Source organism: Magnolia sinica, chromosome 4, assembly GCF_029962835.1.
Source record: "Magnolia sinica isolate HGM2019 chromosome 4, MsV1, whole genome shotgun sequence".
Lineage (NCBI taxonomy): Eukaryota > Viridiplantae > Streptophyta > Magnoliopsida > Magnoliales > Magnoliaceae > Magnolia > Magnolia sinica.
This window is the reverse complement of record NC_080576.1, coordinates 112,313,968-112,339,568: the sequence shown is the minus strand read 5'-3', so window position 1 is coordinate 112,339,568 and position 25,601 is coordinate 112,313,968. Positions and strand designations below refer to the sequence as shown.

At 39.6% G+C, this 25,601-nt stretch overlaps 2 protein-coding genes across 3 annotated transcripts; one reads left to right on the top strand and one right to left on the bottom strand.

Moving 5' to 3' along the window:
- The first annotated feature begins 8,361 nt into the window (after positions 1 to 8,361).
- LOC131243853 (ras-related protein Rab11C) lies at positions 8,362 to 13,708 on the top strand. 2 transcript variants are annotated; one of them, XM_058243468.1, is made up of 3 exons: positions 8,362 to 8,552; positions 8,685 to 8,877; positions 12,861 to 13,708. In XM_058243468.1, exons 2-3 carry the CDS (start codon positions 8,713 to 8,715, stop codon positions 13,341 to 13,343), a joined length of 648 nt encoding a protein of 215 aa, XP_058099451.1. In that variant the 5' UTR covers positions 8,362 to 8,552; positions 8,685 to 8,712; the 3' UTR covers positions 13,344 to 13,708. The 2 variants fall into 2 exon arrangements, with proteins under 2 accessions (XP_058099451.1, XP_058099452.1); XM_058243469.1 differs by lacking the exons at positions 8,362 to 8,552; positions 8,685 to 8,877 and adding an exon at positions 8,923 to 9,163.
- A 987-nt stretch (positions 13,709 to 14,695) lies between these two features.
- On the bottom strand, positions 14,696 to 18,237 carry LOC131243852 (metal tolerance protein 1-like). The gene is made up of 2 exons (XM_058243466.1): positions 17,847 to 18,237; positions 14,696 to 16,018 (listed from the first exon to the last, which is right to left on the bottom strand). Exons 1-2 carry the CDS (start codon positions 18,114 to 18,116, stop codon positions 14,741 to 14,743), a joined length of 1,548 nt encoding a protein of 515 aa, XP_058099449.1. The 5' UTR covers positions 18,117 to 18,237; the 3' UTR covers positions 14,696 to 14,740.
- Positions 18,238 to 25,601: the final 7,364 nt, after the last annotated feature.

Sequence of the window (25,601 nt, the reverse complement as noted above, 5' to 3'; positions counted from 1 at the left end):
ACATTATGAAAAGCTTACTATAGTCCCTTTGTAATTTTTAATGATGAGGCAGTCATATACCACTTTTTCTAATGTGTGGTACGCATACGATCTGAATCTGCTTAATTTTTGGGACCACGTCCTGAAATGGGCGGGAGAAAAGAATGAACGGCTTGGATATACATCACATCATTAATGTGGACCCCACGGTACAGTATGGGATCCACCGTAGCCGCGTCCATCCCTCCTGTATTTAAATAAGAAAGTAAGCGGGGAGATAAATCACTGGAGTATTCCACAACGTACACGTGGCCGGCTTACATGCAAATCAGGTCTGGCCATGTGCAGCGCCCTATCATGGATTCGTCACGAAATCACGCCTATTAGGCAATTCCATTCATCAGCCATGTGACTGACGGTGGAAAACAATAACAGTTAAATTATGCATTGGCAGGAAGTGCAGAAATAATTAACGGATAGGATTATGTCATGCGATTTTATTTTAAAAAAGCAATCCCTCCGTCCATGGGTGGACCAGATCAATACATCAACCTGCCACGAGTCCTGTGGAGAGATGGATCTACTGTATTACTGTTCTTCCATCTCCACCGTTTGATTGCGGGCGCAGTGTAGCGTAGGATTGGACGTTTAAAACGGGTAAATTTTTATTATTGACACGACTTTACTAGAGAGACAGAATTCACCTTTTTTTTAAAAACCCGAATAAATCTACTTTCCTAATCTAGATCTTTATTTATATCTTTTCCTACTTTAAAAATCTATATTTGTACCAAAAATTTCCGATCATCTAAAAAAAAAACACATAAAAGGTAAGTGCCTACCGTGCTAATTTTTTCGTTTAAAACAATATTAGATACATGATGCTTTACACGTAGGAGCGGATTACTGTGATTTATGTTCCTTACATCCTCGCCGCCCATCCGTTTTGGCAGATCATTTTGAGCATGATCTTAGAACTGAAGCAGATCCAAATCTCAAGTGGACCTCACCATAGGAAATAGTGATGAATGATGATTGACCATTAAAAACTTCTTAACAGGCCACAAAAGTTTTAGATTAAGCTGATCTTTGTGTGGTCCCTTCATCCAGGTCATCGTGCATGGCAAATAAATATTCCAATGGCCTCTGAGAAAATTTTAATGGTTGGTATTCAATCACCACCGTTTCCTTTTTGTGGTACAATTAAGATTTGGATCTGCCTCATTATTTTGTATCATCCCCTGAAATGATCTGTCCAAATGGATGGATGGCATGGATGTAAGGTACATACATCAAGGTGGGCCCCACAGTCCGGATCCACCAAGCTGCGTTTGGGATGGTGTGAATCATCCTCCTCACACGTGGATCTGGCGTACATGATATCTGCACCATTCAAATTGTGAGTCTCATTGTGGTTTGATCATATATCTAACATCACTTTGATTAACCAATCCAAATTAACTAAAATGGCTTTAAATGTATGGTTTAAAGTAAAGCACTGCGTGGTCTAAATTCGAAGTAAAAAAACAAATGGTTAATGTCATTTTCTCATATCCTGCTCCATGCACATATGCTTCAACGATGTGGACGGCGTGGATTCCCGTAAAACCCCACCACCATGGGAGGCGGATTTCCAGCAAAAGCCTTTCATTGGAGTTCCTGCGCTAGGAACCCAGGTGGGGCCCACTGTGATGTTTGTGAAAAATCTTTCCCGTTCATTTGTTTTGTGAGCTCATTTTAGGACATGTTGTCAAAAATGAATCATATCCAAATCTCAAGTAAGCTGAAAATGTAATAATTAAACATTCACATTTAAAATATTCACTGGGTTACAAAAGTTTTGATTCATGCTAATAGTTTTGCTTTCGGTTCATCCCAATAAGAATGACGTTATTAACTGCATGGATGACATCTAAACAACACTTTGAACCCAAGAAGGTTTCAACCGTAGAAATTTTTCTAATCACATTATCCTTTAGCATGGCTCATTTCAACGTTGGATACGGTTCATTTTTTTCAAAATATTTTAAAATGAGCTTATGAAATATTTTTTACAAAATATTTTAAAATGAATTCACAAAATGGATGGACTGGGAGGATTTTTGAAAAGTGCAGAAATCTGCGTCCACCACCGTTTGCACATCCGAAGAGTCACCACCAGTTTTTAAATGCCTTGGGATGGACATGGATTTCCTACTAAGGCCTTTCCTACAAAGTTCCTGTGAACTTAGGTGGGACCCATTGTGATATTTGTGAAAAATCTTTCTTGTTTATCCATTTTGTGAGTTCATTTTAGCACATGTTGTCAAAAATAAATTGTATCCAAAGCTTAAGTGAGCTGTGCAAACGTAAGATGTGGTTGGGGAAATTTCTACTATTAAAACTTTCTTTGGCTCAAGAGTGATGTTTAGGTGCCATTCATACTGTTGATAACATCATTTCCATTAGGGTGAGCTAAAGCAAATATATTAGCAGGAATCAAAACTTCTGTAGCAGCATGGATATTTTAATTGTGGACGTTTAATTATCATGTTTTCAGCTCACTTGAGCTTTGGATACAGTTTATTTTTAATAACATATCTTAAAATGAACTCACGAAACGGATGGACGGGAAGGATTTTTCACAAACATCACAATGGGCCCCCACCTGGTTCCCAGCGCGCAGTAACTTCCTGCAAAAGGCTGTCGCGGGAAATCCCGTCCCCTCGGGACTAACATAAATACAGTACATTCTCCTCGGGAGACTACAGCGATCGGGGCCAAACGAGATTAAAAAGTCCAGCCGCGCACGTGTCATCATGTAACACGTGTATGAGATCCAAATCATTCATCAAGTGTTGTCCACTGTCAACTTCTCGGGCCAAAATATCTTCCACTAATCATGTGGGCCACACACATCAGTATTAAAGTAAATACACGTGTACCAGAAAGGATAAGCCATCATTTTGGACTGGACTTTATTCTTTCTTTCAATAGCATATGAGAGGGCCCCACCCCCACCGGCTTTTGATCAGACGCCGATTAGATACCGACAGGTTAAGTTGTGAGTCGGCAACTGAAGTGAAGTCACGAGTCCCGAGGCCCTACTATTATGTATGTGTTGTATTCACACCGTCTATCCATTTCGTGATATCATTCTAGGGCATGAGCGAAAGAATGAAGCAGGTAAAACGCTGTAGTAGACCTCACCACAGAAAACAGTGGGGGAGAGTGATTCCCACCATTGAAACTATCCTAATGCCCACCACAATGTTTATTTGAAATCCAACCATAGCCACTGTACCAACTGTTTTCTGTGCTGGGTTCACTGGAGCTTTGGATTTAACTCATTCTTTGAATATTGCCCTAAAATGATCTCTCCAAATGGATGTAAGGTGCGGATACAAAACATACATCACAACAACGTCACTTCAGTTGCGAGTCTTGCTACTCAACCGGTCAGGTTTAAGGTTTAGGGTTCAAGGTTTAGCAAGACTCGCAATTGAGGTTGATGTCACCAAGTTCCATGGGCCCAACCATGATGTATGTTTTGTATTCATGCCTTCCATCCATTTGGAGAGATCATTTTAAGGCAATATCCAAAGATTGAGTTAAATCCAAAGCTCCAGTGGACCCAACACAAAAAATAGTGGGGATAGTGGCACCCACTATTAAAAACTTCTAAAGGCCATAAAAGTTTTAGATCAAGCTAATATTTGTGTTTTCCCTTATTTCATATCTTTTTTAACTTTTGAATAAGTTGAATTTCAAATAAACATTATGGTGGGCCTTGGAATAGTTTCAATGGTAGGAACCACTCTCCCCACTAATTTCTATGGTGGGGTCCACTACAGCTTTTTATCTGTCTCATTCTTTGGCTCATGCCATAAAATAATATCTCAAAATGGATGAACGGTATGGATACAATACATACATCATAGTGGGGCCCATAAAACTTGGTGACGTCACTTTAACAACCTACTCGCTACTATGTCATTATCTAATCCGTGTACATCCGCACCCCCATTGATCACAAACATTTGTGCCACGTACTCACCAGTGGGAAAGCAGATTGGCCGGTGTACCTCACACCTGTAATATAGTTGCTGTATTGACATCAGCAAGTTCTGTGGGTCTAATCATGAGGTATGTATGATATCCAAACTCGTCCATTCATTCTGCGAGCCCGTCTTAAGGCTTGAGATGAAAAATAAGATAGATCTAACTATCAAGTAGACCACACTGCTTTAAACGTCTACTATTGAAATCCTTTTTGGGGTCAGAGAAATTTTGGATCAATGTGAAATTTGTCTTTCCTCTTCATCCGGGTCTTTCTGACCTTATGAACAGATTGGATGGAAAATAAACGTTATGCTGGGCCCTACGAATGTTTTAACGGTGTGAATGTCTAGCTGATTTTTGTATATGATTCATTTTTTGTATAATGCTCTAAAATGATCTCTAAAAATAAATGAACAGTGTGGATATAATAAATACATTACCGTGGTGCCCATGTAACTTTGATCTCTTTGAACCCTTTGTACAACTCTGAACTCGAGGAGCGTCAGCGCTCATCTTCGCATGACACGTACCTACAGCAGCTATATAGCATGTGTGGTACACCTAGTGTTTGAATTGTCGATGAGAAATCGAAAATATCAGCAATATTATCGGTGTCGCTGAACCGGCGATACCGAAACCCCAAGTTTTCGTTTCTCTTATAAATGTCGACGAAATATCGACGATATTTTTGATTTTATTGAAAAAATCGCTATCGTTCTCCTTATTATTGAAAAAAAATTGAAATAAATATAAAAATATATACAAAAAAGATCTTTTACCTTCTTTTTCTGCCGATTTACCCGTGGAAGTGGATTTCGGCTAGATTTAGTGGGCCAATTGTTTTTGATAGATCTGAATTTTCCGAGATAAGAAAACCCTTTTAAAAAACCCTTTTATTTTCTTCAACGAAAGAGATTTGAAAGAAAACTTGATTTCACCAAGATTTACGGAGATTTCGGTTCGGATTTGAAAAGGAAAAAGATAAATTTCTAGAAAGATTTTTTACAGAAGATGAGATTGATTGCGATTTTCCAAAGAAGAGGAGAGAATTTCGTAAAAACGAAATCTCTCTTGCGTTCAGGAGGGGATTAGCTACTAATGGGTTGAGTATACTCAATAGTCATAGGTTGAGTAGCGAGGCTAGCTATTGAAATGACATCGGCTAGTTCCGTGGGCCCCACCATGATGTATGTTTTGCATCCACACCTTCCATCCATTTGGAGAGTTCGTTTTAGGGCAATATCCAAAGAATGAGTTAAATCCAAAGCTCCAGTGGACCCCAGCACAGAAAACAATGGGACAGTGACACCCACCGTTAAAAACTTTTAAAAGCCACAAAAGTTTTAGATCCAGCTGATATTCGTGTTTTCCCTTATTTAATGTCTTTTTTAACTTTTGAACAGGTTGGATTTCAAATAAACATTATGATGGGCCTTAGGATAGTTTCAACGATGGGAATCACTCTCCCTACTGTTTTCTTTGGTGGGGTCCACAACAGATTTTTATTTGATTCGTTCTCTGGTTCACACCCTAAAATGATATCTAAAAATGGATTGACGGTGTGGATATAACATATTCATCGTAGTGGGGCCACAGAACTTGGTGACGTCACTTCAGTAGCTGACTGGCTACTCAACTTGTTAGTATCTATCTAATCCGCGTCTTCTCACACCAGCTATATAGCTGTTGTATACGTAGCCAAGTTCTATGGGTATGATCACAAGGTATTTGTTATATCAAAACCGTCCATCAATTTGGAGAGCTCTCTTAAGGCTTGAGACAAAAAATAAGACAAATCTAACTATCAAGTGGACCACACTGCAAAAAGCAGTGGGAGATTGAACGTCTACCATTGAAACCCTTTTTGGGGTCACAAAAGTTTTGGATCAATATGAAATTTGTTTTTCCTCTTCATTCAGGTCTTTGTGACCTTACGAACAGATTGGATGGAAAATAAACGTTATGGTGGGCCTTACGAATTTTTTAACGGTGAAAATCATTATCTCCGCTGCTATTTGTGGTGTGGTCCAGATGATCTCTGGACATGATTCATTTTTTGGATACTGCTCTAAAATGATCTCTAAAAATAGATGAACGATCTAGATATAATAAATACATCACTGTGGGGCCCATGTAACTTTGATCTCCTTTGAACCGTCCGTGCAACTCGGAGCTCGAGCAGCGTCAGTGCACGTCTGCACACGACACAAACCTGCAGTAGCTATATAGCTGGTGTGTGGTACACCAGCCAATCTGCTTCCAGTTTTAAGGGAATGGAATCCACTTCCAATTTAATGGTGGGATTTAATAGCTGTTGTTTTCTTTGATGTGGTCCACTTGAGATTTTGAACTACCTCATTTTTTAGACCATGTACTAAAATGATATGTTGAAATGTATTAATGGAGTTGATTTCTCGCATATATCATGGTGGGCCCACGGAACACTCTCCAGTAGCCACCTCGTTATTCACAGCATGATAAAACACATGGGATATGGTGGGTACCATAAAGTCCTTGCACCACCTGGAAGACTTGATTTGGCTAGTGACGTTGCCACTGTCAAGATGGCTAGTGGTTGGTGCTATGTGGGCCTAATCATGATGTATTTATTTGATCCATGCTGTCCATCTATTTTTTTAGATCGTTTTAGATCTTGATCCAAAACATCAGGCACATATAACTCTCAGGTAGACCCCACCACAAGAAATAATAGCAATTGAATGCCCACCATTAGAAACCTCCTAGGGTTCAATGTAATGTTTATTTGACATCCAACCTGTTGATTAGGTTATACAAACTAGTTTGATACAAAAATTGTGGCCCTTGATAAGTTTTTAATGGTGAGCATTCAATCAACACTGTCTTGTGATCTGGTTCACTTGAGATTTGGATCTATCTATTTTTTGGGCTTATACCATAAAATGATCTGGAAAATTGAATGGATGCGTCAATATGTCAAACAAGTGCCATATCCAAGCCATCAATCACCAAGTATACCAATATATAAATTCCATGTCCCAAGAAAGGTGTACTTTTATAGTTCATTAATTTTCATATGTCCTAATTATTATATGTTAACTGCATTTGTATTATATGAACTCATTTTGATTACAATTAGAGCGATTTCTCATGGTAGTATATGCTTTTTGAGTCCCATTAAATGAAAACTTATTATTTAATGTATTTTTTTTATAATTTTTTTATTCCTAAATATGCAAATATGTGTATTTAGGCATACTATGAAGTTTTATTGGAAAATTTCATCATTTTACTCATTATTCGTCATTTTTTTTTTCACATTTTCGGTTATCCGCATTATTATCGACGATAACGATAATATATCTTTATCTTCAGTCAGCAGCGAAACTTGTAGTGATACCGGCAACTCAAACACTGGGTACACCAGCCAATCCGCTTCCTCACCTGTGCTGCTGAAGTGGATCAGGTGTTAATCGGACCCGCTAGTGGGTGTTACTCTGACCGTACGCCGTTCATCTGTTTATCCAATCTTATTTTAGTACTTGATCCCAAAACTCAAGTACTTGCATATATCCGGTGGATCATACCACCCGAAAATGTAGTAATTGCGGTGGTGTGCTCGATGTGAGATTTTAATCTGTTTAATGTTTAGTATAACCTCCTAAAATAATATATAAAAACGGATGGACGGTATGGATATACAACAAATTCATCAAGGTAGGCCCCACACGGTAAGAGTAACACTTTAATGGGCCCGGCTCGGTACGACAAAATCGGAATTTTGATTACGCCCGGCCCGAAACAGTTCAAAATACGGGACGAGACCAACCCAGGCCCGGCCCGTTGATAGCCCCGGTGCGCGGATTGCGTCCTACCCCGCCAGTCTCTAGCCACGGACGGGCAGTTCCGTGGGCGGGCACACCGTTATATATATCCTTTTATCCATGCCGTACATTTCTTTTCTCGGATCATTTTAAGCCATTTAGACAAGTATAAGGAAAATTCAACTCTGAGATGGACCACACCATAGATTATCCTTGCATTTAATGCAAGTGGCGTTTAATGTTACGTGCATTTAATGCAACCAAGCTTATTATTTGATGTTGTCTACTTGAGCGTTGGATCTGCCTCAGTTTTGTGAACATGACTTAAAATGATATGAGAGAAGAGATGGACGGCATGGATAAACAGATGCATCAAAGTGGGCCCGCCCACAGAACTGCCCGTTCGGGGCTAGAGACGGGCGGGGGTAAGACGCAATCCGCGTCCCTGCTCCCGATGCCACGTCATCAGGTTCTCCTCGCGCGAATCGCCTTGCAGATCTCTGTTCCCTCTCTCTATATAATCCCCCTGAAGCCGTTGTAGAACTCCTTTCCGTCAGTTTTTCTGTTTCTTCTCATTGGCTTCGAGATGCGAGAGATTCTCACTCTCCTCCTATCTTTTCATCTCGTCTCTCTGCCCTAAATTTTCCAATCCAAAATTCACTCCAAAATCCAATAAGATCCCATTCCAGATCTCTCCGTTTCTCCTCGATCAATCCGTCTTCGTTCGCGGTAAGACTCTTCTCACCGTTTTCTAGGGTTTCTCCCAGCAGATCTGTCTCAACATCGGAGATTTTTATGTGATTTTTTTTGGAATCCGTGGAAATTTGGTAATTTTTGGCTGATTTTGGGGTGGATCTTCAGGAAAGGAGAGGGAGAGGGAAGAGAAGGCATGGCCCACAAGGTGGATCACGAGTATGATTATTTGTTTAAGATTGTTCTGATTGGGGATTCCGGCGTCGGGAAGTCGAATATCCTGTCGAGATTCACGAGGAACGAGTTTTCTTTGGAGTCGAAATCGACAATTGGGGTTGAATTCGCAACGAGGACACTGCAGGTGAGCTTCGACTGTCTGATCGTTGATGTCGATCTTTAATTTGGTTTTCTTGATTGTCTGTTTTCATCTCTAACATGTTGATTACGCCCGGTCTTGTTTCAATTGATTAGTTTCTTACCTTGATCTTGTGGATGGTTTGTTGTTTATGAGAGGAGAAAATTTTGAGTCGAGCATGGGTGATCTTCCAGCATTGAATGATTGATGGATAGGACCTACATGCAGGAAATTTCAGATGATCAGAAGTTCAGGACCATCCATCTTGTGGACGATGTCTTGATGGACCATGGTAAAAAAAAAAAAAAACATGCAGACCGATCTCGGCTGTCAATTGGGGTTGTTCAAATGGACGTTTGAAATAATAAAGTCCATTTATAATTGGGTAGAAGGTCCACTGATTGGTGGTTTGGTTGACACTTTGGTCCATGGCCCCTATCCTTGGTAGTCTCTGCCAGGTAGATCGTTTTGATCGTCTGGCCATGCCTTTCTTGTAGGCCCCTTCTGGCGATTTAACACTTGATGACCACCATTCAATGCAATAAATTCAAAACATTCTCATGTGACTATTCTTTTGGAGTTTGGCAATTTGTAATGATTATTTTATATTTCTTCGATCTTAAGTGGGTTTGGACTCTCGGGAGTTTCAACATCCGGTCAAGGGTTCGAGTATCCATGATGAAATTCCACTAGCGTGAGTGTGTGGGGTGTGTGTGCATGTTAAAAAAAAAAAGTGGGTTTGGAGAACTATGATTTATTTATTTTATTTTATTTTATTTTTAAAGGAGTGGGGAACAGTTTCATGAATAATTCTCTATTTTGTCGTCGAGAGAGGGTATATTGGTGGAAAGAGTGGAGATGGACCGAGCATCTTCGAAGATAGGTCCTTATTTATTCATTATCTGCTACCGTCCCTTGACTGATGTTTAGCCAGCATATGTCCTGTGTTTCACTCCTCTTTATGTCTTTTCCTTTTTATTAAGACGTGATTATCAAAAAGAGAAAAGGTAGAGCAATTGTTTAATATAATTTAAGGGTAGGAAATATACCTTTTTCTTATGGTGTGCTAACCAATACTTGTATTCACATCCTCCACACGTGACCATATGCGCACATCAGACTGTCCAAATGGTGTGCTCTCTATTAATGGTGCATGACTACCAAAAGTTACAGTGCTCAGATGTTCCTAGAGGTGTAATTAAGACCATTATATAGACGGTGGAAAAGGAAAAGGTCACTGGTTCAAATTTAAGGGTCACAATTGTTCTATCAACATGGTTTTGCATTATGCCTCATTCATTGTGAGGTGATCCCATGGATTGAAGAATGGTCTGGGTTGATGTGCACACATGCCACATTTTGGTGGATTTGTAGCTCTGAAATATATGGCCCATACCTTTCTTGAGTATTGTACATTTCGTTGTGCAATAGTTAGGGGCTTATCTCAGTCCCAAATATTCGATTTTTTTTACCTTTTTACTGCCATTTTATTTTAAATTTCATCACTCAATCACTTCAACCACTAGCAAAATCACTTATAAGCATAGAGATTGATTAGCATATTTACCCGACCTGTAAATTCACCAACCTGTGTTAGTATTTTATTGGTTTTGGTGCCATATGACATGGAACATCTGCAATTGAAAATGGGGTCACTGTCATGCTTGGATCATCTAATGACACGACCAACTCAGTTTATTGTTAATATGTATATGTTGAGTTAACATTGTGTTCTTTGCTGTTTCCATGTGACCTAGATTTATGAGTTTGCTATTTATTACATTTGATGGCATGGGTCTTGCTTGGCAGTTATTTTCTAAAGCAAGGGTTGCTTTGAGATTGTTCAATGATCTGGAAGTAATATGGTAATGAATATCATTTAAAATGCTGCAGTGCTTTCATCTAGGAAGGATCTTTTAACATACAAATATTTGTTTGTTATAGTAAAGAAATAGGAAAAACAAGAAAAATAAATCTAATTAGGGTCCTTGAAAGGAGTATGACCTCTACATATGAAATGTAGCTTTAGAAGTTGAAATGGGCATAATTACAGGCAAAAAGAACTAGTACCCTGCTGGTATAATTATGTAGCAGAGAATTCCTTCATTTTCTCTCATCTTGAAGAAAAAGTTATTGCTTTAGAATTAGGCTTACCAATGTCACATGTTCATAAAATGTCACATCTTGCTGAAGAAAAAATGTATTCCATGTATTATTTTAGGGTGTGTCTCATGATGCTATGGTCTGTGCATCTGAAAGTGAGAAGTCAATTATTGTATACTATAAGAATAAATGTGCAATCTCATTGATCAGTGCTGAATAATATCATTATTTTGTGCTGGTTTTTCCGTAGACGTAACATCTGAAAGAAATTGGGATCAAAGATATTTTGAAGGATAATGAGCTAAAGTGGCAATGATGGTGTCGATTTGTACCATAAAATCAAGACATTTTCAACACGATATTCATGATAAAGTAGTTTGTGGATATTGGAAGATGAACGGATAATGGATGCAATTTTTTTTTTTCTTAAATTTTGAATGCCTGGTTTCATAGTCCCGAACTTGTTTCTTTTACTGAAGATCCATATATATCTCAACAAAAGCTTTCTAATTGGGCATATGTCAATGTGATTGTTAAAATTTGTCAGGCCTTTTGATAAATGGGAACTGATCGCTTACAGGCAAGCTACCATGGCTTGTGGTACTGTACCGTCTTTCCCATCAACATGCCATTTGTGCAGGACTATGGTACTGTGAAATGGTACGCCCCACTGTGAAAATCTCCTGGAACAAAAATCAGGCCACTTCGCTTGCTAGGTAGGCCACACCTTTTGAACCAATGGACAACAGATGGTATGAGTTAACGTATGAGCGGATCAGCCTGACTTTTGAGAAGGGCAATCTTCATGGTGGTACCTAAGGCTTTCATTGTACTAATTTCCTAAACAAGTGACATATTGGCTGGAAGATGGTACAGTACGACAGAGTTGTCGTACCATTTCCTAGAGGTCATCAGTTCTCTTGACAGATTTGCATCTTCCGTTAATAACTGTGTTATTTATTCCTGTTTATCCTTTCAAGTAGATTCTATATATATATATAGTCATATGATGCCAATTTACATGATTCGTTCTCTCACCTATGCTTAGTTGAATCTCCATGCTAAAGGTGGGAAAAAGATGCACCTGTTTCCCGGGACAGGACGATAGGTTGCAATGGCCCATCTTCCACTGACCGTCTGACAGGGGCAATATCGGAACATTGTTTATCATGTGATGGAGCACACTGGAACAATAGGTCACCAAAAGGAAGGCCTCTCCTGCTAGGTTTCAACAAACAATGCTGTTTCTTTTCAACCAATCATCATTTCTCTATTATAATCTGGGTGAAATTATGCAAAATGACAACGTTTGAATGGTTTTTGATATGCATCAATCTAGTCATTTTCGTTTGATATTGTCAGTTTGATCAGATGTTTATGTCCACATCTAAGTTTTGAAATGAATCAGTTGCAGTCCTGTAGGGTAATTATATTTCAAAATAATAATAATAATAAATTTGTAGAATCCACATCATTGCTGCACACATGTCATGCACAGACTCAATTGAAACAGTTCATTTGATAGAACAATTCATGTATGGGCCATGTACCAAAAGCCACTGTTTGGATAATCACGGCCCTTTAATTAGTGCATACAAATACACACTACACAATAAAAAGTCAGCAATGGCTCATATTCTGTGAGAGAAGTTACATTAATTAGATGCTTAGGATAGTCCACTCAAAACAATTTTATTAGTGGCAGATCAATGGCAGACAGTGCCTGCCCTTTGGAGGCAGTGGAACAGCTATCTTGGTAATGCACCACCAATATTCTCTCTGCTGCGGTCATTTTGATTGTTATCGATGGAGCTGCTGGTTCCAGGTGGTAGGCCCACATTTTCCTTCTGACGTCTAAAGAATCCATTATTTGGTTTTTAACACAGGTGGAAGGGAAGACGGTCAAGGCGCAGATATGGGATACTGCTGGCCAGGAGAGGTACCGAGCCATCACCAGTGCCTACTACAGAGGTGCTGTGGGTGCACTTATGGTGTATGACATGACAAAGAGGCAAACATTCGACAATGTTCAGAGGTGGCTCCGAGAACTGAGGGACCACGCAGACTCCAACATTGTCATCCTGATGGCCGGGAACAAAGCGGACCTCAAACATCTGAGGGCCGTCCCGGAGGAGGACGCAAAGGCCCTGGCCGAGAGGGAGGGCCTCTCATTCCTCGAGACATCTGCGATGGAGGCGCTCAACATCGAGAAGGCGTTCCAGAGCATCCTGACTGAGATATACCACATAATAAGCAAGAAGGCACTGGCTGCTCAAGAGGCAGCAGCCACAGCTGGGCCTGGGTTGGGGACAACCATCAATGTTAACGAGACCAGCAACCTGTCGAAGAAGAACTGCTGCTCCACATGAGGACTTAAATGCGAACAAACAGCCTCTCTCTTATGTTTCGTAGCGAATTCTGCATTTGAATGATTACGTGTAGATTAACAATCTTCTCTCAACTTCTCAGAGAAGATGCCATTAGAGAAGAGCTGTGTTTTATGAAATGAAAGATGACGGTAATAGTTTTAGGCTCTCTACATTGTATTTGTCTTTTGCCTTTTTTAACATATTTAGAGTTTTGATAGGGTTCTAAAAAGGAGTAGGGGAGGGTTTTATGAAGAAAAGCGTTGTAAGGAGTGGTGCGTGTGGTAAGTGGTACTCTTTTCTTTTTGTCTTTTGAGCTGTTGTTCCTAACTTGTAATAACTGTTGTTATTGTTATATCTTTTTTTTTTTCTGAACGAGGTCTCATCCAAAATGAAGAGGATTCCTCTGTTTAGTAACTCTTTATGTATGGCCCCTCCATCAATTGCATTTCAGGGTTTTGGTCTGTACAGGATGGACCCATGATTTTGTAATCAAGATCTTTGATCTGGTAGACCCCACTGTGGATGGCTATGCCTCAACAGTTCTCCCAGCTTGCAAGATCCCAGTACTACCATGTCAATTTAAAATGACTGTGTTGTATTTATCAGCAGTACATGTGCCGGCTACCGATGTGAGGTACCCAACCATCCAGCAGCACTATGCCACTATCTGATGCCTCCTTTCATGGCCCACCAGCCTTACTAGAGGCATCAGATATTAACTCAGGTCATGGGCAGGTAGATACCAATTCAGAGATTTACTCAGGTCATGCTCTCAGACCCTGTTGGAAATCATATCAAAACTGTTAGGAATTTTTAAGCCCCATCGAAGAGGCCCTATGATTGGTGTATTTTATAGTGCGCACCAGCATCATATCATAGGCTTCCTTTTCAGATAAGTGGGCCTGATTAACTATGCAACTATGATCCTTTTTCAAGGAATCTTATCTTGCACTTAATTGCAGTGGGAGATAGATGATTCGAGAACTTTCCTATCTTTGATTGATTGTCAAATGGTGGTCCCAAACTGACTGAAGCAAAAACTGCAAAACATGTCTTGTGGGCATGTTTGGATATAAGGAATGAGAAATCCAAGGCAAAAAAATTGCTTTTCCCTTTATTTGAGATTTCTTGCCTTTCAGATTCCACACGAATTGAATTTCGGATTTCCGCTTGCTGTTCAAACAATAGTTTTGTTTTTTCTTTTAAATATCTTGAAAAAACAGAATTTTTTTTATTGGAAGTCACTGGGCTATGGTGCTGGAAAATGTGATAATTGGAGTAATCCATAGATTCCTAGCATCCAAACAGGCCTTCATCATTAACAGGATTAATACCACACAAAACACAAGAGATTGCAATTTAATCTACATTACTCATCAAACCAACAATTATCCAATTTATAATGTGGTTTCCTCTTTCTCAATCTGTACTGTAATATGACTGATTTTGTATGTTTCTTCACAGTAATTTCTAATGTTGAGAAGAATTCTGTTCGAATCATCATCTGGTTCAACTGTTACATGACAAGCCAGTAATATTTTCCCTGGCGATATGGCCCAAACATGTAGGTCGTGGACCCCACGGACACCGTGAATACTTTTGATGCCGCTTTCAAGCATAACAGCATCGATCTCGTCTGGTGTGCTCTCCATCAATATATCTAATATGCTTCTAAGCATGCTTATGGTTGTCCACACTACAAGAACAGAGAAGCCCAGAGTACAGATCAAATCAACCATCAGCCAAGTAGGCCTTGCCCATATGATGGCGCCACCGATCATCACTCCGACAGACTGAATCAGGTCACCTACAACATGCATGTATGCACCTTGAATGTTCATGTTCTTGTGGGGCATCTTCTTCTGGCCGCCCTTGATTTGAATTACATGGTTCTGTTTCACATCCCCACTGTAATCAGTGTCTTCCAATTGATCAGAAACAACTTGTTTGTGCTGACAACAATTGCCGATCTCGTGTCGATGCTTCTTCGGAGAATTCGGTAGAAGGATAGTCATCTCTCCCGCTTCTTCGTTGCTACCAAAACTAGCATGTGTCCCACAATGGTCATGATCATGGGCATGAACATGGTCATGATCATGGGCATGACCATGATCATGACCAAGCCACACTACCATGATCAAATTGACGATGAACCCAAATGCTGCGACGACGAACATGAGCTTCCCATCAACTGTAGAATTCTTGTGAAGAATCCTATCAATTGCCTCATAGATTAAGAACCCAACTATTAACCAAATCAGCTGCATTGATAGCAATGCTCCCAAAACTTCAATGCGGAAAAACCCGTATGATTGACGGGGCGTTGCATCCCATCCCGAAGCCCAAATAGTGAAAAGAGAGATTGCAAATCCAGCAACATCCATTAGCAAATGCGCTGCATCTGTTAGAACTGCAAGGCTGTTGGCCTTCACACCTCCTATAATCTCTACAACCATGAAGAGTAGACATAGCACTATAACTCCTAATACTTTCTTTGCTGATCTGTTCCGTTCTTCATGTTCTAGCTTGTGCTTTGCCTGCTTTGAGAATCCGCAAATGGGATAGCAAGAGCAGTGCCACCGCTCGGAAGAAATCCTGGTTTCTTTTGAAAATTTTGAGACATCAATTTCTCTCTGGTATTCTTTATTGATGGTGTGAACATTTCCATCTTCCATCTGTTTTGGATACAACAATGGTAATATCTGAGTTCAGAGAGGAGGGAAAAAAAAGTATTTGAGAAAACAGTTGAACTGATAAACATGTCCATTTGATCAATTTCTAGAGGATTCGCAGATAGCTTATCATATACAAGTTCCCACCAGGTTTCGTGGTAGACATGTAAACAATCTAGACCACTCGACTGAATCAGAACAACTGAATGATTCAGATCATTCGATTTGAGAAAAGAATTCAAAAAAAAAAAATAAAAAAATCCACTGACCAATTTGTGGGCAATCTTCCTGTTAAAATGATAGGTTGTCTGATGTAACAATTAATCACTTGCTTTAAAAGCTCAAACTAATACAGCATGACACATTGCATGGGTTATGACCTCGGTCGAACCCCCTCACGGGACCCACTTCACCACCCGCTTCACATGGGCCGCCTAATGCGGGTGGCTCGCCTGAGGCAGAATCCATAGATTTGGACCACCACGTGAGTTTGGAAGACTGTCAGTTTGATAGAGAGTGACTAAAATACCATTTACCCTGCTTAGTATTCATACCAAACAGGAATTCTCAAGATTACTTAGAAAATTTCCAAAACCAGTTCCATATCTGACATCAACAACTGTACCATAGATAAGATGATCGTGTGGTAGTCTGCATTTAGATTTTGATAACCAACGGATCCATTGGCCTTCCTTTAAGACAATGGGCCACCTTATCATGGAACGCCCACATCCCAAAAAGATTCAAAATGTGGTTTTGAATCCAACGGTGGTGATGGTCACATGTTAGAGCCTGATCAAAAAGGGGATTGGGACTGACTATGTTCTACAACTTAAAATCAAAACTCTAAAGGATTTCCTTGGTGTCCCACTCTGAATTCTTCCATCATACTAATGGAGGAAGTGACACGTGTGCGAAGTGTTTGGCCCATCAAAGAGAAGGGCCACTGGGGGCATTTTGGTCATTGTCTGATATGTGATGCGACTCAGGTGGACCAATAGATGTTATGGTTGACATTGGATCCTAGCCATCAGATGTTCATTACAAGAACATGGTATGATGCTTGATAGGAAGAAGTGGGGTTTCTCTATTCTACCCCCAGTGGTACAGGTGGGGCCCATCATTTGATGGACTGTGTCCCATTATTGAAAATGGCCAATCACAACCAGTGGTTCAGAATAAACAGGGGTTTAAATCTACGGCTAAGATCATCTGATCCACCAATAGCCCTGGATGACTGACACTCAGTACTTTTGTACCCATCTCTCCCCCTAAAAAACCGTACTTTGGTACCCATGGATGCATGATTGAAAGCATGCACATACATCGAAGCAACCAAACACATACATACGAATATACGATGCATGACCATACATGCACATGCTTAGTAGCATATATGTATTCACATCCGTGTAAATGATATTCAACTTCTACGTGGGGTCCACCGTGTTACATGTATCCCATCCAACCCACGCATCAAATGAATCCCACCATGATGATGGGACGAACCAAAAATCAATAGGTGGGTCACACCTAGAAAACAACGGACATCCACCAAAAACACTTCCAAATTCACGTGGTGGCCTAGATAATGGTTGGATTGGCCTAATTTCTGACTTGTCCCAGTTTCTTGGTAGGACGAATCTTCTGGACGGGGTGGATTCCCGTACACCAAAACTCAGTGGGCCCCACAAGAAAAGTTGCAGAATAAGCTTTCTCTACAAACGCTGTAGAGGAACCGGCCCAAGATTAAAAAAAACAAAGAAAGATTTTACACAATAAAAGATCTCTCATATATATATATATATATATATGTATGGTGTCGTCTTACCTTTGAAGAAGAGATGATCTGAAAATGGAGGAAGAGTTTAGGCTTTTGCACAGCAGGGTTGAAGGGTGGGATTGAAAATGGGAATTCTCTCATAAATAAGGTTTTGTACGGACGCAGGCCGAACATGGAAAAAACACAAATGCGGCAATCAAAGCTAGGGTGGAGAAGACTGGAATTGCGTCGTGTGACTCGTGTCCCTACATGGAAGGACTCGGTCCAGGGGCTATGTGAGGCCCACCGTGATTCATGTGTTTTATCTACGCCGTCCATACATTTTAACAGATCATTTTAAGGTGTATTTCCAAAAATGAGGCAGATCCAAGGCTCAAGTGGGCCACACCACAGGAAGCAGTTTTGATAATGACGCCACCGTTGAAGCCTTCCGAAGGCCCACCGTGATGTCTTTTTTCCATCCAATCTGTTCATAAGGTACATATAACTGGATTAAGGGAAAAAAACAAATATCAGCTTGATCAAGAACTTCTGTGGCCGTAAGAATCTTTCAATGGTAAGCATTCAATCCCCACAATTTCCTGTGGTGTGGTGCGCTTGAGAATTGGATATGCTTCCTTTTTGGATACATGCCTTATAATAACTTTTTAAAATGGATGGACGGTGTGGATAAAACATATAGATCATTGTAGGCCCCGCAGAGACCCTGCCATATAGATCATTGTAGGCCCCGCAGAGACCCTGCCAAGACCGAGTCCGTCCTGGCAGGGGTAGGGCACAAACCGCGTCTGGGAAAAGACAGTCAAAAGTCTGAACGTAAAGAAGAACGGTCAAAGTTCCTACAATAGCGGTGGTACAGAGCCAGTGCAACAAAAATCTCTGTGTGGTCCACTCGTGATGTTAATATCGCATCCTCTCCGTCCATCGTTTGAAAATTGTCATGTTAGGATGTAACATATTAAACAACATAGATAATAACCTCAAGTAAGCCACACCAAAGGAAAAATAAGGGATGGGGACGCTGACTATCGAGACCTTCTTGGGACCCACAACGTCTTGGATCATGCTTGAATATGTGTTTATACATTCATCCTGATGGTAATAGCTTCATGAACGGGTTGGATAGCATAAGAATATCACTGGGGCTTGGGTAAACTTTGAGTGGTGAGTGACCCATCCCCACCTTTTCCTTGGTTCTGGCTCACTTGAGTTTTTAATAAAATGATTTTTTGTCTCATATCATAAAATGATCTGTTGAAGATGATGAACGGAGTGGATGTAATAAATTCGTCATGATGGGACCCTCGGAAGTCGGAGCTTTTTGTTGCACGGTCTCTCGTGTAACTTGGCGTACGTTTGGAAGACTTCAAACATTGAAAGACCCGGAAGCGACTTCCCTACGACAGAGGGTTGGGTGTTCCCCGGGTAACACGTTGATGTGTGTTACCTTTACTGTGGGGCCTACATTGATTATATTGTGTATATCCACACTGTACATCTGTTTATCCAACTCATTTTAATTTTTGGTACCAAAAATTAAGCATATTCAAATCTCATGTGGACCACACCACAGGAAATATTGGTAATTGAGTGCTTCACCATTAAAATTTCGAAAAGACCTGTTTATAATGTCAAAAAGAAATTTATTACGGTAAATTACAAAGATCACCTTGATATATATATATATATAACTTTTATAGCCGACAAAAAGTTTTTAATGATTATTTATCACTTTTTCTAATGTTATGATACATTTGATATTTGGACCTTCGTAAGTTTTCGGATGGAGTCCTAAAATGAGATATAAAAACAGACGAACGGCATGGATATACAAAAATATATCTATGTGGACCCCACGCGGTTAGGAGTGTTACCCGGGTAACACCTAATCCGCACCCTTTCCCTACAACACTTACTGTAGATGGACGCACGCGGATTGCGTCCTACCGTCCGGGCAGGGCTCTGTGGATCCCACTATGATGTAAGTGTTTTATCTACACCGTTTATCATTTTTCTCAGATCATTTTATTGCATGAACCAAATAATGAGGCAGCTACAGGGCTTAAGTGGACCACAAAGTGAGGATTGAACTACCACCATTAAAAACTTCTTGGGAGCTGGAGAAGTTTCGGATCAAGATGGTATTTGCTTTTTCACTTCATCCACGTCTACATGACCTTATGAATAAGTTGGGTGGTTAAAAAACATCACGGTGGCCCTTAGAAAGGTTTCAACGGTGGTTGTCATTATCACTGCAGTTTCCTTTGGTGTGGTCCATTGGATTTGTACACCTGCTTCATTTCTAAAATCGTAACTTAAAATGATCTGAGAAAAATGATAAACGGCGTGGATAAAACATTTACACCATAATGACCCCACAGACCCCTGCCCGGACGGATTACCGTCCGGGCGGGGGTAGACGTAATCCGCGTCCGTAGATAGACCATGCGACAGTAAGCTCTGTGGGACGACTCATAATATCAGTGTGGCATCCATTCAGTACATCAGTTGATCCAGATTATCTCACGATGTGAGTCTAAAAAATCAAGGTGGTACAAACTCAAGTGGGCCACACCATGGGAAACAGGCGAGGATGGGGACGCTTGCCATTGAAACCATCGTGGGGCCCATCGCAATGTTTATAAGACATCAACCCGTTCATAAGATGACAACCACCTAGATGAAGGGAGAAAACAATATATCATCCTGACCCAGAACTTCGGTGGCCCAAGAACGTTTCAAATGGTAAGCGTCCAATCTTTACTATGTCCTTTGATCTGGCCCACTTGAGTTTTGATCTGACAGATTTTTGCGTTCAATTCCTAACAACATGATATACCAAAACTGATGGACGGAGTGGATGACAAATATCATGGTGGGCCCCACAGAACCTTTTGTTGCACCGGATTTCGACGGCAATTGTGGCGGGAAATTCACGTCCGAATACCAAAGTCCAAAGGCGGTAATCACGAGACTTAATCTGATGCTTTGGAAGAGAACGAAGATATGTACACGTGCATGCTACTCATTACATAGGAGGGACATATATACAACAATCCATACCGTCCAAACCATGTTTTCTGCTCTATATAGAGTTCCATTAAAACTAAGATGAATTTGGATTATTCTAGATTCTGATTAATGGATTTATTTATATGTTGGGTATGGACCATCAAACTATTTCTGAATCTTAAAAGTCTGTTTGATAGCTACGACCAGTCAATAAAAATCATTCGTTCAGTTTAATATTCCTTATGACCCCATGCAGTGGCCCAGGACTTGGATGGTTTGGATTAAAATGGCCGAGGTCTGTCTGAGCCTGTTTTGGAAACTAGAGACGGTCAAGCCCGGCTCGGGCGCCCCGACCAAGATTTTTAATTATCGCGATATTTTGGTGATGAATAAAGTAATAATCTCCCGAGAAATGACCGAGAACGAGATTTGCACTATAACCCTCAACATTCATTAGGTTCGACCATCAATAATACAACATGATGTTGGAATATATATATATATATATAAAGAGAGTAACTCACTTATGACCACAACCTTTGTATTAAAAAATAACTTTTCATATTCCACACCTTTTTATATTTTAGGGGTGTCTCTCCACATTCCAAGAATGACTTTTCATATTCTAAGGAGTGACTTTTCCTCTTCCATCTCTTGGAATTATGTAATGGCATTGAATATTCTGATTAATTGGAGAAGATAAAGAGTCATGTAATTACTTGGTTCCTTTGATGGGCTGGAACCAAATCATCTATAAATTCAAGGCTCCTGGTCCCTCTCTCTAACTCAACATTTGCAGTTGATCTCCCATATCCATTCACGTATTAAAGAGAGTTGAGGAGAGAGAAGATCAGAGTTAGTTGATCTTAATCATTGTACCAAGTTGAGATGACCTAAACCTGAGATGACCTAAACCGTTGAAAGCGATGGCTCATCAACATCAAGTTTCTTCATCGTCTAATTCAATGGTGCAAGGTACACTCTCTAATTTGTACAATTCTTTGGTTTTCATTTTGTCAAATGCATTAAGTCAAGATCTTATGGATTTTATGTTATTGTTAAACCATATGTAAATGTTAACATGTATTGGTCCAATGTTAACATGTGGTATCAGATCTTAGGTTCAGATTGGTGTATTTGACAAAGAATCTTTATTAGCTATCCATGTGATGATTTAATTGTCATCTAACATAAGATTGTCTTCTTGCATATCAAGTGCATATTTTCTTGGACCATAATGATAGATAGCCAATTTTAAGATTAATGCAATTATGTGGTCTATTGGTAGAATCATGCCATTTGGGATTCACTAACCGACAACCCAAGATATTTGAATGCCTTATATATGATGGTTCACCAGTTAAAAAGAATCGATGGGCTCACATTCAATGACTTAATCTTGTACTCTTGATATGCATATGCATGTATATGATAGTCATCATATTATCACATAGAATCATGTTTTTGGCCTTATTCATATTATGATTGTCATCTTATTAGGCCCATCATGTATGTTTTCGGCTCACGAGCTAACATGTAGTACTTTACTCAAATCATTGTTATTTGGCCAAAACAGATTCAGTGGGCCTTTAATGACACAACAATCAAATAATCACTTAGGGCCTGTTTGGGCGGTAATTTAGAAGGGATTAGGTGGGATGAGATTCAAAAAACATAATTATTATCCATGGCAGGGATTATCCCCTATTGCCATGGGATAAGATTAATGCCATGCTTTGTTGATAATACGGTGATATATTGAATGGATATACCCACCATCATTTGAAATTACTTAATAACACACATGTGGTATATCTAAATCGTTCATTTGTTTTGTAACCTCATTTTATGGCATGGGCCTAAAAATGAGGTAGATCCAAAACTTATGTGGCCTCAAAGAATTTTTCAACGGTAAGTATCCAATCCCCGTTGCTTTCTATGGTGGGGTCTACTTGAGCTTTAGATTTACCTGTTTTTTGGCTCATGCTCTAAAATAATCTCAAAAAATGGGTGGACGGTGTGGATATAGCCCACACATCATGGTGGGACCTACACAACTTGCTAACATTGAGTGAAATTGGCACGGGACCAATGCAATTCCATCTAATCTAATTCCAAGCTTTTCCATTCTTCCCAAACATCGAGTGAAATTGGCACAGGACCAGATGAATCCCATCCCACCGAATCCCTTCTAACCGCACTGCCCAAACACACCCTTAGGCTTCTCTTAGGCCACTTATGTAGATGCTATTGACTCTAATTAGAAATCCATAACTTGGAATAGTTGGGTAGTCACCAAAGTGATCCAACTAGAAAGATTTATGGATATTCAATTGGAATTATTGATCTTTGAAATTATAATTTCAAGAATAATAGCATCGCAATCGCGGTTTTGCTATTTGGATATCATGGATCGGTAGCCCAAAGGTACGAGCATCTTTAAGTAATTGCAAAACCGGTATAGGGTAATGAAATAAATTATTTTGATTGGATTTGGGTTGGAATATCTAAAGGTATAAACTCATCTCCATTGTAGCATGATTGATTAGTTAGCCCTATGGGTGATGTTGTTCATCCTTGAGTGGACCAATAGCAAGTTGTAGTCTTGACCCAAAGGAGGGATTATAATGATGTAATGAGTCGCTCTTCAGAGTAAGTCTATTAACGTTTTTTAAAATTACTCTGAATTACTGAATTAGCGTGAATCTCAAAGCATTTTAAGTAATAAGTGAGCATGTTAATCTTTTCAAACAGGTCTCACCTCAACTTCAATTCCTTATAACATTCCTATACTTACTAGACCTAATTACTCGGATTGACATGAGCAAATTTTGTTTGCATTAGGCTCTATGGATTTGGACTTGGCCTTGCGCATTGATGAGCCAACTCAACCTATAGCTGAAAGTTCTCCTAAAATTAAAATTTTATATGAAAAGTGGGAGCGATCGAACCGATTGAGTCTTATGTACATAAAAATGTCGACTGCCAAACATATTCGTGGATCCATACCATCGTCCATGAATGCACAAGAATATCTTACATCTGTGGAAAAACATTTTGTGTTGATGGACAAATCGTTGGCTGGAATACTCATGGCAAAGCTAATAACTATGAAGTACGATTGGTTGAGTGGTGTGCAAGAGTACATTCTTGAAATGGCCAATATAGCAGCGCAACTTAAAGTTTTAGATATGAAAGTTAACGAGCTTTTCCTCGTATTTATTTTAAGCTCACTTCCTCAGCAGTTTGGACCATTTAAGATTCATTATAACACCAATAAAGATAAATGGAATCTTAATGAACTGCAAAGCATGTGTGTGCAAGAGGAATCGCGACTTAGACGAGAGGGAGGACATATTGTCCACTTTGTATCACAGGAGAATAAAGTAAAAAGAGAAAAATTTAAAAAGGGCAAGAGGGGTCCACCAAAGAAGAAGAATAACCCTACACCTGATGTAGCCAAGGATAACAACGACCCTGACAAAGTGAGATGTTTCTTTTGTAAAAAGAAGGGATACCTCTAGAAAGATTATCAAAAGCGAAAAAATTGGTTTGAATCAAGAGGTAATAATTTAACCTCCGTATGTTTTCAGACCAATCTTGTCGATGTTCCTTTAAATAGTTGGTGGATTGACTCAGGTGCATCTGTCCATGTTTTAAATTCAATGAAGGGATTCCTTTCAAGTCGGAATCTAAGTGATGGAGAGAAGAATGTTTATATGGGAAACCGGTTGGAATCTGAAGTACGAGCAATCGGCACCTGCAGACTCATTTTGAAAACTAGCTTTCAATTGGACCTAAAAAAAGTATATTTTATTTGTACAATCTATATCAAGAAATCTTATCTCTTTATGTAGATTGGACAAAAAGGATTTAGCTTTCATTTTGCAAACAATCATCTTAGTTTATATAAGGATAATATTTTAGTTGGTACTAGATTTTTAAATGGTGTTCTTTATCAATTAAACTTAGATTCCATATTTGAGCAATCTCTCCTTACTCTGCATGTGAATATTGGATCGAACCGTGGCCCACCTAATGATACTTTCTCGTTGTTGTGGCACCGACGTTTAGGTCACATATCTAAAGACAAAATTATGACGTTAGTGAGGGAAGGAGTGTAGGCCACTCTTGACTTTACGGACTTCGGCATTTGTATAGATTGTATAAAAGGAAAGCAACTTAAAATTAACAAGAAAGGTGCCACACACAGTAAAGAACTCCTTGAATTAATACATACTGATATTTGTGGACAATTTTCACCTTATATTAGTGGAGATAAATATTTTATCACATTTATCGATGACTATTCATGATACAGTTATGTCTATTTACTAAAAGAAAAGTCAAAGGTCATAAACGCTTCACAAAGTTTTGGGCCGAAGTGACCAATTAACTAGACATAAACATTAAAGTTGTGAGGTCAGATAGAGGTGGTAAGTATTATGGTAGACATACTGACTTGGGTCAAAGTGAATGCCCATTTGCCAGTTTCCTCAAATCGAAAGAAATAGTTCCTTAATATACGACACTGGGTACGCCTTAACAAAATGGTGTTGCTAAGAGGCGTAATCGGACACTCATGGATATGGTGTGTAGTATGATTAATAATTCCTCTTTGCCTGAATCCATGTGGAGTGAAGCTCTGAAAACAACAGTATATTTCTTAAATCGGGTTCCTAGTAAGGCTGTCCCTAAGACTCCTTTTGAGTTATGGATAGGAAGGAAACCAAGTTTTAGACACCTACACATTTGGGTTGCCCTGCAGAGGCTAAATTGTACAATCCACAA

Bases quoted from the DNA above. Each gene is read 5' to 3' on its own strand.
- LOC131243853 (XM_058243468.1), top strand. From the start codon at position 8,713: ATGGCCCACAAGGTGGATCACGAGTATGATTATTTGTTTAAGATTGTT. The intron at 8,878-12,860 runs GTGAGCTTCGAC...TTTTTAACACAG, and splicing joins TCGCAACGAGGACACTGCAG to GTGGAAGGGAAGACGGTCAA.
- LOC131243852 (XM_058243466.1), bottom strand. From the start codon at position 18,116: ATGGACGGCGTAGATAAAACACATGAATCACGGTGGGCCTCACATAGC. The intron at 16,019-17,846 runs GTAAGACGACAC...TATCCAAAACAG, and splicing joins AGATCATCTCTTCTTCAAAG to ATGGAAGATGGAAATGTTCA.